We start from the raw sequence: 16,354 nt of genomic DNA on the forward strand, positions 1-16,354 counted from the left end.
GTATTGTAATGTCTCATTTGGCAAATTCTTCAAGATATTTTTAGATATGATAAGCGGTATCTAAGTGCATATAATATTGATATACTTTCACTAAAAGGTCTGGACAGGCCCTACAATACTTAACAATACATGCAGGATAGCTTTAAAAACCTGAACTAAATTTAACGTCTTTACTCTGTGTTTGGAGTTCTTTGCTTCTTTTCTCAAGTTTAATAAAAGAATGAATTATAGTACTTCTATTCACACAGGGTTTTTGGTCAACCACCCAGAGAGCTTCGCTTATTCGGCTGCATAGAAATGTAGCAAATATAGAAGAAGTGACCAGATCTCCAGCAGTGATCTGGCTGTGAATAGGATTTCTAAGCGTTCATTGTTTGTGGCACAACATACAGTCATAGATGAACAATTTCTAAGATTGTTCTGTGTGTTGGCTTTTAGAATCAAGCCAGACATTTCCCCATCCCCTTTCCAAATATATATTTAAAAAGATAGCTTCCCTTACTCACTCTTTCAGTAAAGTGATCCACTTTGTAGTCTATACTTGGAGTAAAATGTGTATCATTGGTGACAAGACAGACAGTCGCTTTCTGACCTTCTCCTGCTGTCCACAGAATCCCTGCCATTGCTGCTGCAAGAGCCTTTTTTTTTGCTCTTTCTGGCTTATTTCACATAAACTGCAAAGCCAGATAGAAAGAGACCACGATGGGAGCCACACTGGCAAATCAATAGACGATGCAATAGCTCCTCAGTTTACATCCTCAGAAGGCACTGGCAACATTTGCACGACATGCTAAACCATGGTTTAACGTGACGTGTATGAACTGATACAAGCCTGACTGAGCTTTGGACTAAGATGCTCCCTCTCCCCCCTCCTCCCACATAGCTGGGAAAAGGAGTTCAGAAGCTTTTGATTTTGGTTAACTGAAGTTTGTTGTGTTGCCTGGAGTGACAATCTGTGGTTAACACTAATTATAGTGCGTTTCAAACGAGCCAACTTCAAACGATGGTTCCTGAACCTGGCTTGCTGAAACTAAACCTAGTTAGCATTCCTAACTAAAAGTGGAAGCAAAAGCTTCTGAATTCCCCATCAGTCTCATGAGAGGCAGAGAGGGGAATAAAGGAGAGTGTGAGCTTGATGTTTGCTCAGGCTCATTGAAGCTTGTGTGCTTTGCCCTAAGCCATGGTTAAGTGTGATGTGTGGATGCTGTGACATAGAGATGTTGTGATTGTGTCCTTCATACTATATAGCTATATTGAGCCACATATGGTATGTGGACTTGGAACCCACATTCTGGAACCCAAAACACATAGGGCATAAGTCAATATTTTCCCCTACCCCAAATGCATTTCCTTACCTTTGAAGATTAATATTTTCCTCTTTGTTTCGTACAAACAATAAGTATTTAATGATGTTCACCTGAACAGCCATCTGAACTGCTACTGCTCCTCCTGAAAGAAAGCACTGCTGAACTGCTCCATGTGAATTAGGCTGTACATTTCCTTATGCTGCAGTGCAAATTAAGTGTGGTGGGGATCCCTCCCAACAAACACAAAAGACCATGGACTTTGGTAAGCACACATCTGAAACCACCCCAAGTTCTGCTTAAATCAGGAGTGGGCACCCTTTTTTTCCCTTGAAGGGAATTTTTCAGGAGCTGTATGCTTGCCGTGGACAGGGCCAGAGGTGCATGTGTGTGCGTGCGTGCGCATGCATGCGCACACATACACACACACCCCTTTTGGAAGCCTGGCCAGTGGAGGCTGGTGGCTCTGATATCAGTGGGGTGGAGAATCCACTCTGGGTTTTGGTCAGAGCCTGTCGGAACTCTAAAGGAGCTTCCAAGACACCCACTGACATCAGAGCCTCCAGCTTCCACTGGATCTGGCCCAATGTGCCCTTTTAAAGTAGTCTTCTCTCCCTGTTCAGGCAGGAAAGTCTTTTAAAAGCACGGATCTGGCCAGACTCCTGCGTTCAGAGCATTCTTCTCTCCCTACTTGGGTGTGGTGGGTGATGGTCCCTCCCTGCCTGTGCAGTGGAGGCTTGGTTGGAAACTGCCAGAGGTACTGCAGACCATGTGTGAGTCACAGATTGTTCACTCCTGGCTTAAATGAATGTGCTCTGAGCCTGCAAGATTAATGTTGTCAGGATTATATAGGATATTTACTCTGAGTACAAATACTAGTCAGCGATGGTGGCCGCAGTGGCATCACTGCACAGAAGGACTGGAAGAGGGCCCTCTAGCTAGTTATGACAACCTTGAGGGCATATAGCTGGCCACAAGCTACTGTACACAAGGGGGGTGATTGACATGGCAATGCGTTCCTTCTGCATCAACATTCTAGATGTGGTCAGTAACCACCTCTAAGATGTAACTCCTTTAAAGAAAAAAGTGCTTCACAATCACAATTCTATGAAGTAGGGGACACTGATTCCCCTTTTATGTAGCGAGAACTGAGCTGGATAGATAGAGAATTTGGTCTGGACCATTCAGCTGAGCTGGGATTAGCCTGAGCCAGACAGCTTACTTATCTATCTAAAAATGGCTGACAGATCTTACTTTATCTGTCTCCAGGGCATAGGCCAAGTCAGTATATGGCTCATGGAATTTGAAATATGATCTTTTTCATTCATAGCTGAAGATGTGGAATGTGCTTCCAAATAACATCCTTCGTAGTCCCTTAAGAAAGGAGGAACAAAATTGATATTGTTAATTTTTCAAAAACATCATGTTACATTAAGGATGTTGGAGAAATCTATTTGGGGGGGTGGAGTTCAACAGGTTTTCCTAGGCTCGGACCCCTGGACTTCATTTCTGTTCCCACCGGGGCACCCGACTCAATCTACAGTGAGTCAGGCCAGGTGGGAAAAGTAGTACTGGGGTACAATCTCAAAAACGATAGAATGATCACAGTACGAATCCAAGGCAAACCATTCAACATCACAGTAATTCAAGTCTATGACCCAATCACTGAGGCCGAAGAAGCTGAGGTTGATCGGTTCTATGAAGAGCTACAACACCTTCTAGAACTAACACCAAAAAAAGATGTCCTCTTCATCATAGGGGATTGGAATGCTAAAGCAGGAAATCAAGAAATCACTGGGATAACAGGCAAGCATGGCCTTGGTGTACAAAATGAAGCAAGACAAAGGCTAATAGAGTTTTGCCAAGAGAACACGCTGATCATAGCAAACACTCTTTTCCAACAGCACAAGAGGCGACTCTACACATGGACATCACCAGATGGTCAATATCGAAATCAGATTGATTATATACTTTGCAGCCAAAGATGGAGAAATTCTATACAGTCAGTAAAAACAAGACCTGGAGCTGACTGTGGCTCAGATCATGAGCTCCTTATTGCAAAATTCCGGCTTAAATTGAAGAACATAGGGAAAACCACTAAACCATTCAGGTATGACCTAAATCATATCCCTTATGAATATACAGTGAAGGTGAGGAATAGATTTAAGGGATTAGACTTAACACACTTCCTCAGAGTGCCTGAGGAACTATGGATGGAGGTCCGTAACATTGTTCAGGAGGCAGCAACTCAATCCATCCCAAAGAAAAAGAAATGCAAGAAAGCAAAGTGGCTGTCTGATGAGGCTTTACAAGTAGCTGAGGAAGAAGGGAAGCGAAAAGCAAGGGAGAAAGGGGAAGATATATCCAACTGAATGCAGAGTTCCAGAGAATAGCAAGGAGAGACAAGAAGGCCTTCTTAAATGAACAATGCAAAGAAATCGAGGAAAACAACAGAAGGGGAAAGACTAGAGATCTTTTCAAGAAAATCAGAGATATCAAGGGAACGTTTTGTGCAAAGACCGGCATGATAAAAGACAAAGAAGGCAGGGACCTAACAGAAGCAGATGAGATTAAGAAGAGGTGGAAAGAATACACAGAAGAACTATACAGGAAAGACCTGAATGTCCCTGATAGCCATGATAGTGCGGACATCCTCGAGAGTGAAGTCAAGTGGGCCTTAGGAAGCATTCCCAACAACAAAGCTAGCAGAGATGACCGTATTCCAGCTGAGCTATTTAAAATCCTCAAAGATGATGCTGTTAAAGTGCTGCACTCAATATGCCAACAAATTTGGAACACTCAACAGTGGCCACAAGATTGGAAAAGGTCAGTTTACATTCCAATTCCAAAGAAGGGCAATGCCAAAGAGTGTTCAAACTACCATACAATTGTGCTCATTTCACATGCCAGCAAGGTTATGCTCAAAATCCTACAAGCTAGGCTTCAGCAGTATGTGAACCGAGAACTACCAGAAGTACAAGCTGGGTTTCGAAGAGGCAGAGGAACTAGAGATCAAATCGCCAACATTCGCTGCATCATGGAGAAAGCAAGAGAATTCCAGAAAAACGTCTATTTCTGCTTCATTCAGAGTACCAGACCACCTTACCTGTCTCCTGAGAAACCTTACAACGGTCAAGAAGCAACAGTAAGAACCGGACATGGAACAACCGATTGGTTCAAAATTGGGAAAGGAGTACGACAAGGCTGCATATTGTCGCCCTGCTTATTTAACTTATATGCAGAGTACATCATGAGAAACGCCGGGTTGGATGAATCACAGGTCGGAATTAAGATTGCCGGGAGAATTATCAACAACCTCCGATACGCAGATGATACCACCCTAATGGCAGAAAGCGAAGAGGATCTCAAGAGCCTCTTGTTGAGGGTGAAAGTGGAGAGTGCAAAAGCTGGTTTGAAACTCAACATTAAAAAAACTAAGATCATGGCATCTGGCCCCATCACCTCCTGGCAAATAGAAGGGGAAGAAATGGAAGCAGTGATAGATTTCATTTTCTTGGGCTCCAAGATCACCACAGACGGTGACTGTAGCCATGAAATTAAAAGACGCTTGCTCCTTGGGAGGAAAGCTATGGCAAACCTAGACAGCATAGTAAGAAGCAGAGACATCACCTTGCCGACAAAGGTTCGTCTAATCAAAGCTATGGTTTTCCCAGTAGCAACGTATGGCTGTGAGAGCTGGACTATAAGGAAGGCTTAGTGCCGAAGAATTGATGCTTTTGAACTGTGGTGCTGGAGAAGACTCTTACGAGTCCCCTGGACTGCAAGGAGGTCAAATCAGTCAATCCTAAAGGAAATCAACCCTGAGTGCTCATTGGAAGGACAGATACTGAAGCTGAAGCTCAAATATTTTGGCCACCCAATGCGAAGAGAAAAGTCACTGGAGAAGACCCTGGTGCTGGGAAAGATTGAAGGCAAAAGGAGAAGGGGACAGCAGAGGACGAGGTGGCTAGATAGCATCACCAATGCAATGAATATGAACTTGAGCACACTCCAGGAGAAAGTGGAGGACAGGAAGGCCTGGCGTGCTATGGTCCATGGGGTGATGAAGAGTCGGACATGACTTAACGACTGAACAACAACAACAACAACTATATCTCCCCTTTCTCATTTTTTTTTCTAGGCTAAACAATCCCAGATGTTGTAAGCTTTCCTCATAGGGGAGTTGCTTCAGCCCCTTGATCATTTTGGTTATCCTTCTCTGCACTTTTTCCCCAACGCTACAAGAATAGGAATAAGGAAGTTAAAACATCACATAATATCCATATTACCCTATATCTAAGGTAGCATCGGTTTTGTGCATTCAGGGACCAGCATCATCCTTGAGAAGCATTCCAAACAGCCATTCTCATTTTATTCCTTTTTAATTATTTCTAACAGCAGCAAACTGCAACCTTGATTCCAGCAGTGCTCCTAGGATAAAGTTTCTGTGTCTCTTTAATTCTGGCAAGATTAAGTTTCAGCTCATACTTAATTGACAAGGTCTGCTTACCACAGCCATTTCCAGTGAGATGGGCTTCCCTCCTAGGTTTGATGAGACTATGAGAGCTTTGGGAATGGAATAAACAATATTGGATGGAAACTGGCTCTGTTTTAGTGGATTCGTAGTTTGAGATGCTCTAGCTGCATCCTCTTTATCATCATCTGATCTGTGGTCTTGGCACTTCTATGTAAAAAATATAAATAAAGAATAAAAAAACCCAAGCAGTATGGCATATTGCTAATCTTGTTCCTGTCATGTTATCTGACTTATTTTTATAGAAAATGGTCTCCTTAAACAAGGGAGAGCTATAGCAAAAGCTTATCCAACGGCATGTTTGTTTGTTTTTTAATCTGCAAGGAGATAAAAGGGCTTTATTGTTGTTTCAGAACAGTGTGTCGGAAATCAAACTCCCCCCCCAGCACTTAATATGCCCTCTTAAAATAGTACAAAATGTTTAAAGGCAAAGAGTGCCAGTACAGTTCACAGAGAGTACAGTTAACTAAATAATAATTTGATACCTGTTGTACTAGAGCTGCTATCTTCCTGTTAAAAGTAAATTTTACTGACACCGGTGAGACTTACTTCCAGGTAAGTGTGGTTAGGGGTCAAAGACTAAGGTGTCAAAATTAATTCAGAACCAAATAAATTGTTCCTTTAACATTCCTGTGTTACACTGTGGTACCTAACATAACTGATTTGCAGAAACAGCAACACCAACAGCAAGAGCGACAGCTCACGTCCCCAGCAAAAAGGGGCAGGTTTCTTTGCTGTGGCAAAAAAGGCAAATACTTTTCTTACTTACTAGTTGACTCTTCTTTACTTCCTCTTGCAATGTTTCTATGTAACTCAGCTTGGCATCTACCCATCTTTCGACCAGCTGCAGCTTTGGTCTGCTATCCATAGCTTACCAGTAGAACGAAAGTCATCACAAGGAAAGTCACCAAGTGACAGGTGACACCTGAAAAACCTTGGCTCGATGTCCTGGATGACCAAAGAACAGGAGCTATCCTTTTTTAGAAACTAAATGGCATGGAGTCAGGATTGGAACTATCTCTCATTGTTAATAGTGTGTGAGAGTTTAAATAGACTGTTTGTATGCTTTTTATGGCATAAACTCTCTTGAGCATAAGAGGAAGAAGAGTATAAACATATAATTTTTAAAAAATCAGAGGTAGGGTTGCCAACATCTCTGCTCCTGTGCTTTTAATAACACTTGATCTGTAGACATCAGCAGCTGATATTATTTATCACTTTCTCATTACAGCAAATAAAGCATCTATTAAGGGCACAAGCACAGAGCAGGCATTTTTTAATGGTCAGTTGGCAATTCTACACTGAAAGACAGTGGCTGGATTCACACAGCATGACAAGCCAGAGTATGGGTTGAGTGTGGGTTGTCATTGAACTGTGGATTGTTTCTGAACCATGGGTTGTTGTGTTATGTGAACCCAGCCACACTAACAAACTGTGGTTTGTGAACCATGAACCATGTTCATGGGTAACAAACCATGATTTGTTAGCACAGCTGGGTTCACACAACACAACAACCCATGATTCAACAATAACCATGGTTCACAACAACCCACAGTCAACCCATACTCAACCTGTACTCTGGCTTATTATGTTGAGTGAACCAGGTCAGTGTGTAACAGGAAGTCTGAGCCCTCTCCCCTATCTGAAAGCAATTCCCCACTGTAATGCTGGCTAAATAACGTTGGGAAACCTCAGAAGAGGGCTCTGCTGCAGCATTCTTGCCAAGGAAAAAGAATGTAGAAACCCTGGTTCATACTGGCAAGGCTTGGCATGCACCCAGATAAATATCTCAGGGGCAGTCCTATGTCCCCCAGACAAAACAGGATCTTTCAGTTTCCTGGCTCTGCACTCTTAGACAGGGCTCTGAGCTCGAGGCCAGAAAACCACACTCCCCACCCCCTCCCCCTTGTAGCTAGTGCAGAGAGAACTGCGCCGGCTGCCTCTCTGCACTTGGTAAACAGAGCGAAGACACAGGGGGCGGGGGGGGGGAGGAGGCATTCCTGGGGGCGGGGAGGAGACCAGGGCGGCTGGCTTATGCTTTTTCATATCACCACCCCAGCCTCCTTCCCTCCCCTTCCCCAAAGCCTCTGCTAGACAGGTGAATTTGCCTTTCTAGCTAAAATGCAGCACGGGAGGTGCAAGGCGCCTCCCTCTCTGCATAGGATACGCGTAAGCCTCCGAGTTTGGGGGCTTACGAGTGCCCAGGGTGCAACCCATAAGATTGCACCCTAAATTTCTTTATTTTAAATTTGAATATGGAGTTGAAAAATTATTAAGAAACACTTGATTTTGAAAAATAACAACAACAACAACAACAGGTATTCAATTTCACAGGAAATCTAATGAATCTAGAGGCCTGTTGAAAACTTATCTGTATACTTAGTCATTTGTTGATTTTAATACCTGGCTTGGTAGCTTTTCTCTTTTGTTGTTTTTCTCTTTGTATTTTATTTTAATTGTTGTTTTAATGCATTTTGTACATTGCCCCATGATTTGATAATGAAGGGAGGCATTTGAATACTTTAAAATAAATAAATACATTATGAAAATGTATCTAAAATACATTTAAAAGTTGTTAAATTGAAGGGGGAAAGCTGTGTATGAAAACATCTGCAAAAAAAGCCTGTTTTTCCAGTTTGCTTAATTGGTTTCACAAGTGAATGCTGTCATCAGCTGTATTACTTTCATACACAAGCAGTCTTTCAAAAGCAATTGCTCGTGGCAAGATCATATCATTGGAAAAAATGGGGGTAAAGTCACCTGATGGGTTGCATGACTGATTCCTACCCTGAAAAGGAGAAGGAACAAACACAGCTGAAGCAGCTGAAAGCAGAAATCCAGCACAGAAACAGCTGGAACACAATGACTAGTGCCATATCAAGCCACATCACCTCCTAATCTAGCCATGGAAGCATAACATGAGCTTCCCAAACCTATGCATATTTACTCAGAATTAAGTTCCACTAAATTCCGTGGCAGATCCTTCCATAAGGGTGCAGCCTTAAATGTGATCTAATTATTGGAACAAACAAGAATCAAGCAGAAAAAAGGCCTTACCCATGGAAACTAAAAATCTTTCTCCACTTTGTCTAGATCTGATATTTTGCTGGGTATCTCTTCTAGCTCCATTGTCTCCAAGCTGCGTGCATCACTGGATGCATGCTTGTCCATCGTTTGCTGTACAAAACTATGTGACGTAAACATTAAAAATCAGCTCTCTGGCACATAAAAGCAGCTTGTCCTCTTTTTACACAAGTGCCTCTTTGAAGTGTTCTGGACTTTGGTTTAAATAGCAGGAAGTACTCAGTCCCTTTTCTGTCTCCACTCCTGCACTTACTGTAAACTCAGTACTGTCAACTTGCTATTAAACTTTCATTAGAGTTGGACATAGCCCTGTGTTTTTCTGTCCATTGTATATATCGCATAAATGTTTAATTTAAGGCACAGATTTATATAAACAGGCTGCAATGACATATCTATTTCAGGGAAACTGGAATTTTTAAATAATTGATGGCATGGGCCTCGATACAGTGCAAAAAGAGTGGCGAATTGCTTTCACACAATGCTTGTTGAAGTTGATAGCAGAATGCCTCGAACAGAATGAGACCAAGATCTTGTCCCTAAATGAATGGCCCAAGGACAAATACATGTCATGAAGATCTTCTTTCTGCAAAACCTAATATACTTTGTAAAGGTAATGTAGTGTTATGTTTAGGAAGCAAGAAACTTAAACTGAAGATAGGCACTTGATCTTTGATGGCCGTTTGTTTATTGGCAGCTAGTGTCTCCACAGCTACGTTGTATATACAGCTACATGATATGTTCAGCTCTGTGTTATATATCAGGGGTGGGCAGACTTTAGGCTTGTCATATTTACATGGACCCCAAGATCCATCAACCAAAGCCAAGTGCAAAAAGCATACACCTATAATTAAAGAACAGGGTGCTTCTGAGCACATTCTGAACCTAGGAATTTGTTTTCAATATCATAATGGAACTGAGCTTATTGCCCTTTTGCACATGTTCATTCCTAGTTACCCCCAGCTTTCTTCATTGTATCAGCCTAATTTAGATGGGGGGGATATTTTTGTTGTTGTTGCTGTTAAACAATTGGGAGCCAGAAAGCCTCACAGATCTAGTGCAAATCACCCAGAAATCTACCAGTAGATCCTAAACTACCTTCTGCCCACCTCTAGTATACAGCTAAACTGTGGGCAGCACAGTAATTATAGCTTTGGGGAATTATTTATTAGGTTATTCTTTTTCATGTGTTTTTAGTCCATTTTAAGTTTGTAAGATTTATTCTCTCTGTGTGTGTATTTCTGTTGAAGTTTCAGATGAATTCAGTAAAGTCAGCCAAGCATTGTATTGCATCACAGTTCCCTCTAGGGAGGCAAAATTTTACATGTAGAAATAAGGCACATTTAAAAGAACCAAAATTATATACATTGATCTATCTCAGCATCTTTGTTCTAAGATTCTCAGAAGCTTTAAGCCAACAGAGCTGTTCTGTGCATTACACACAGACATGTAATATGTCTGTAAAAGAAGCCAGTAGATTTTCTGGATGAACTTGAGCACACTGCGGGAGAGAGCGGAGGCCAGGAAGGCCTGGCATGCTATGGTCCATGGGGTCATGAAGAGTCGGACACGACTTAACGACTGAACAACAACAACAACAACAACAAATTTTCTGGGCCTTTGTAAAATCTGATAATTTAATTATGAGCTTGTGGATACATTTCTCACTTGGTTCTTTATGAAATGGGCAACAAAACAGATGATGCCCCAGATCCTCTATTTCATTTTGTCTACAAATAAAAATAGAAACATTCACTCTGTGGAGAGTTCCTAATATTTCCCATCTAAGAATGCGGAAGGCATTGTTTAAAAATGTAGTCTGCTGAAACATTTTCTCAAGGATGGATAGGTAAGTTCTTAAAAAAAGCTTTTGTGGACAATTATCAGTTTTAGGATCATCATGAGAAATCAGTATTTTGGTGTGGGGTTTTTTGCCAGGTTAATTCAGTAAAGATCTTTTTTTCAAGCTCAGCAGGACTGTAAACCAAACTCTCTTACCATGGTGACTTGCTGTGGTTCCATGATGCTCTGTAGCATTCTGCTGGTAAGTCTCAAAATATCAGTGGTTTCCTAGCTGTGTTCTAGAAGAGTCTGGGGTGCCTTTGAAGGTCAACTCGTGTTTCTCAAAGATCAGTACTGATGACCAAACCAGATGTGACATTAAATGCATATTTGCATTTAACGTGCAAATAGCAGCGACTTCAGAGGGGTGATGATTATTTGGATCACGCCCAATAAAACAGCTCCTTTGAAGCTGTTTTATTGGGAAAGCTGAAAATAGGAGCTTCATAGGAGTGGCTTCTGTCAGAACTGGGGTGGCCACTTACATATTGCCAAAAAGGAGGGTATTGATTACCAAAAAAAAGAGGATAGATTTGCATAAAATTTGCATAACACTTTACTTATGCTACTTTATATTCATATGTGCACATTGAGAAGTAAGTAATAATTAGAAATAATTTAAATATAAATTAAATATATGTTACCATAATGGGAAAGACTCTGCCCAGTTGACCTGTGTGTCTGCTCAGTCTGCTGTCCAGGTGCTAACTGTTGACAGGCAACTTCAAGGCTCCTTTATCTTACACCAGGACTGGACGGGTCTTCAAGTAGAGGACACCTTCAATAAAAGATTGTCCCCTGACAGCCCTTCGAACAGAGGGCTGTCCTCTGTAAGGCAGGGCACCTGGCCACCTAGAAGATCAGCAGGGGAGGAAAGGGTTAAACACCTCTCCTCACTTGCTGCCATCCTGATCATTATCAGCCACCAAGCAGCTGCCATCTGCCTTAAACAAAATATGCATTATAAAATGCAAAAATGCGTTTAAGGCCGTGTTTAGTTTGGCCTGGAAAGAGAGCTGGTCCACCACTTCTGATCTTCCTCTGCAATGCACACTTTTGGATGTGTTTTAGGGCACACTTGAGGTGGAACTACATATCACCTTAACAAATACAGTTTTCCAAGGTAGTATTTAACAACTTGATATGAATGCTACTTTATATTATTATTATTATTGATTTTAAAATTGCCCTTCATTCAAAGGGTGGTGTACAAAACCAGACCTGAAAATGCCCATATAATCCTAAAATACAATACAAACAAAATAGTTATAAAACAATTTAAAAGGCAGTAAAATATAAAAGGACAAACTAATTCGCTAAAATGCCCAGGTGAACAAAAAAAAAGTTTTAATATGGCACCAAAAAGGTAGTAAAGGTGGTGCCAGTCGCACTTCTACAGAGAGTGCACAAACGGGGCAGCATAAAAGAGAAGGCTCCCCCCTTTGTTAGCGCAATGTGCGGAAGGTCCTTGCAGAAGAACCTCCCAGCACATCTTAACACACAGGCAGGCAGGCAGGCAGGCATAGGAAGAGGTGTTCTTCCACGTTGGAAATCAGAGCGAACAATCGCAGAGAGGCATTGGCAGGTGGGAGGGACAGTGGCTTAGGGCATCCCTACCCCAACCTAAAATTCTGCATTTAAAACGGGGCTTTCCGCTTCCGTTTTAAATGCAGGATCACCACTGACTCCCCTTTTCATCCGCGTCCTTTCCCCCTCCTTCTCCCCATATCTGAGTCTTCCATTATCTTTCATTGATCTCGCTCCTCTTCTTACCGCTTTTCCTCTTTTCAGCCAAGAGAAACACAACGGGGTACTTTGATAGTTCATTATCTGCGATCTATTTAAAAACGGAACAAAGGGCATTTAGTTCAGGAGACGCCCTGGAGGGTCTTGGCGTCATGTAAAGAGCCCTCAAACTTCTGTGAAGGAGCAATCTCAGTCACAGGATAAAAGCTCCGTGTGAAGAAAGCCCACGCCTCCCATCTTCTGCGATACTTTCCTGGAAATGGTGGGCTTACTTCCAGTTTCAGAGCTTGACTGGGGCTGGGGGGGGCGGGATAAAAGGGCCTTAAGGTCACTAGCAGTGACCCTAAGAAAAACAGTGGTGGGGGAGGGTTAAGCATCACCTTCTCCCCCCTGATTCTGCCCCCATTCCTGCATTTATATTATAAGCAACATAAAGCTACTTCAAAACAAACTACAGTGTCGTTATTTATTAATTGGCCTGTAATTGCCCTTGCAATAATATTTCACTGCATTCTCTGCAGGAAAAGCACATTTATAAACAGTTGCTGCAATAAGAAATGACATAAACTGTTAACTCCTATGGACTATAATGAGATTTCATGAGAAATGGAGTGATAAAGAACACAGCTGGGACTTGGGAGTCAACTTACTACGACAGGCAAAGGAGAGAGGTTTTGGCAGTGAAAGAGAGCAGGCTGTGAAAGGAGCCCAAAATAGCTTTCTTTGAAGTGATTTCATTTTCAAGTGAGAATTTTGCTCTGGCCCTCAAGGAGGACTCTTCAAAGCCCTTATATGGGAACACTGCATTTCCCCCCCTTATACCTTTGCGTAGGTGAAGCAAGGGTGATCAGAGGTAATTATTTGCTGCAAATAATGTTTTCTACTCAGTATTTCAGTTACATTTAGGGTGACCAGATGCAAAGGAAGACAGAGCTCAACTCCTTCAATAGTTGGAGAGTTGTCTTTACCTGCTGTGTTTATGTTCATTGTTTTATTTTGTTGTTTTATTACTGTTTGTTTGATTGTTGCATTTTAATTTGTGTGCGCGTGTGCTTCTTACCGTTTACTAATTTTATTTATGTAAGCTGCCTTGAAATTTCCTTCAAAACCGAAAAGGTGGAAAATAAACCCTCCAAAGCGGGGTTGGGCAACGTGTTTCCCTTGGGTGCATGTTCTCCCCCAGACCCTCTGTGTGGCCCCCACCCCCACTATGCTGTGGCAGAAATGGCAAAACAACAAGAAAAACACAGGCCCGTTTATGCAGCCACAGAGCTGAATTTTGGCAGCAAGCCGCTGGTTTTTTCCCCCCTGCTGCCATATTGCCAAATTTTGCGGACAAATTCATCTGAACTGCAGGTGGAGGGGGGGGGGCTCTGGTGAGCCCCAGGGCACATAATGTTTGGAATGTGTACTGGCTTTCTAGAGAAGGAGCTGCCTTTGGAAGGCACAAACTGCCTCCGAATAACTAAACCAGCCTTCTCCAACAGATGCCCTCCAGATGGCTAGCCCGGGCAGGCTGGGAGTTGTAGTCTAACACATCTGGAGGGCTGCAGGTTGGGAAAAGCTGGCCTAAACCAAGCCTGGGGAGTAAAGGGGTGTCTTGCTGGAAGCTTTAGAAGGGGCTGAAGGTCTCCCTGATTGCTGGCTGAAATCATAATGCTCTAAAGAATCTCTAGGCTGAGAAAGAGTGCAAACTCTGTGCAGAGAGAAGGTAGCAGGGTTAGGATGACTTATGTGGCTCTGCCTGATGAACTACTGAATAGCTAGCTGAAATCCTGACCCTGCAGCCATTTGAAAGCCCCATATGGCAACCCTGGGCTGTGCTCTCAAGCACATTCCAGCTGGGCTGACACCCAGTTGCAGGGTAAGAGTTCCCTGGTGGTTGAGCTACCAGATGGATTGTGGTAGCTGCTCACTTGCAGGAAATATAGTATACTCTGAAACACCAAGGTGTGGATGGGAATAATTGTTCTTACTGTTCTATGTCCTTTGCTCAATAGCTCTATTCAGAGGTTTCCTTCATGCACTGGATGAACAAGCAGGGTGGGGAAGGGGGGCTGCACCAACTACCCCTTGCCCCCAAGTTATATTTGCCAACTAGCCCTGCTGTATGCACAGCATGGGTGCCAGGGGGTGGGGCTACCTGGAATGCATGATGTTGAGCCAGGGCTAGTTAATATGGCCCTGCTCCCCCTCACATCTTTGTCCAACGAGTATGGAAAACTTCCAAATTCAGCTAATGTGTTGAAGGAAACATATGGTTTAAATTGCACTCTTGTTATGCAGGCATTCAGACTGCTTGTGCAAGGGCTAAAAACATGGTGGGTGTGCACATGGATGCCCCACCGCAATGTCCATCCACACCTGACTCCTCCAAAGCCCTTTACACATTTAGTATGAAGGTCTGAAGAGGGTTTTAAGCACATTTGGCAAAATGCGCTTGCACACTTCTCTGTGATCAGGAACGCTGATAAGCCCGCACTCCTGGGGACACTGCGGGGAGGGGCTTGCATCTGCCCCCCAAACTCCCACTTTTAGCCTCATAAGATTCTGGTGTGAGAGTGATAACAGTAAGTCAAAATTGCTTCTCAAGCCCTCCGAGTGCAGATCAGGCAACCATTACAGTTTTTGAAACTGGTCTGTGGTTGTTAAGTTGGACTTGGTTGTAGAAGGCTTAGATTCAAGCCTCTGCTTATCTGTTCCATCTGTATTCGAATGTGCAGCTCTATATGCATTGTATTCTGGTGTAGTCACATAAAAATATTTTCAAGGCACAATCGGAACTGGATGGAGTGCTAGTGAAATACATGAGTGCAATGTCATTACATGTGACAGTTCCCCACATGAAAACCATCTCTCTCACTGAATTACATTGGGGAGCAGTTGCATGACAGATCGTGCTTCTTAAATGTTTGGAAACCCCCTTTCTTACAACAGATGGACTTCACTTGTTCCACTGGGATCTACCATTCTGCATGAATGATGTCAGCAGCCCTATCCTATATGCATATACTTCCACTGAATTAAATAGGACTTCCTCCCAAGGAACTATATGCAGGGTTGTACCTAAGGCTGCAGTACATTTACTATGCAGTACATAGAAAATAAGCCCCACTGAATTCAGTGGGACATGATTCCTCAGAAAGATTTGTATTACATTTTTTTTTTAACCCAGTTTGCAGTTTTAAAAAATTCCATGCTTAGGACTGGGCTCAAAAGTGGACTGCCCAACCTAGTGAATAAACAGATGAGGAAGACGGACATTGGGCCTGGCTCCAGGTTCGAGGTGGCCCTGGGCAAAATGATCTCCAGTGGGCCTGCTCCTCTGTTGGTGGCGCTCCTGGGTCTTATTTGCCAGTGGCAGGCAGCAGAGCTCTGAGCGATGCTACAGAAGCACTGTGTGGCTGAAATTTCATTGCACTTTAATGTCCCACAATGTCCAAGGGCAGGGATGGAGAACCTCTGGCTCGCAGGCTGGATACGGTCCACAGGGGATCGTCATGTGACTGCCAGTTTCCCTGCTGCCCTTATCTCTGATCAGTGATTGGGGATAAGGGATTTCCTCTGCTTTCTCCCACAGTGCAATGAGCTTTATAAAAGCCTCCATTGATGCCACTCGTGGCTCTTAAAAGTCTCATTGCAGTGAAAGGGGGGGGATTTTTGGAGGAGAGCAGCTGGGGAGGGAATGGCTAAACCTCCTTTCCCAACACCGTGCCCCCCATATCACCCCTTCCCCACTGCAACAAGGCATTTTAAAAGCCTCATTGCAGCATGGGGGCAGTTTTGGTGGTGGTGGTGGGGTTACTCCTGGGGAGGGAAAGGATAACCCCATGCATTCAATGCTGCA

At 43.1% G+C, this 16,354-nt stretch overlaps 1 protein-coding gene across 1 annotated transcript in view; it reads right to left on the minus strand.

Moving 5' to 3' along the window:
• Positions 1–9,009, minus strand: part of MINDY4B (MINDY family member 4B) — a 29,850-nt gene extending 20,841 nt beyond the window's left edge. The window contains 8 exon segments of the mRNA XM_084845698.1: positions 507–644; positions 647–674; positions 1,356–1,462; positions 2,559–2,678; positions 5,815–5,988; positions 6,714–6,786; positions 8,896–8,924; positions 8,926–9,009. Of these exon segments, the coding sequence (XP_084701824.1) occupies positions 507–644; positions 647–674; positions 1,356–1,462; positions 2,559–2,678; positions 5,815–5,988; positions 6,714–6,786; positions 8,896–8,924; positions 8,926–9,009 (753 nt within the window).
• Between the last annotated feature and the right edge of the window lie 7,345 nt (positions 9,010–16,354).

The sequence above is a fragment of the Heloderma suspectum genome, chromosome 3, assembly GCF_057233095.1.
Source record: "Heloderma suspectum isolate Gila_16-S chromosome 3, 16-S_ref, whole genome shotgun sequence".
NCBI classification, from domain to species: Eukaryota; Metazoa; Chordata; class Lepidosauria; order Squamata; family Helodermatidae; genus Heloderma; species Heloderma suspectum.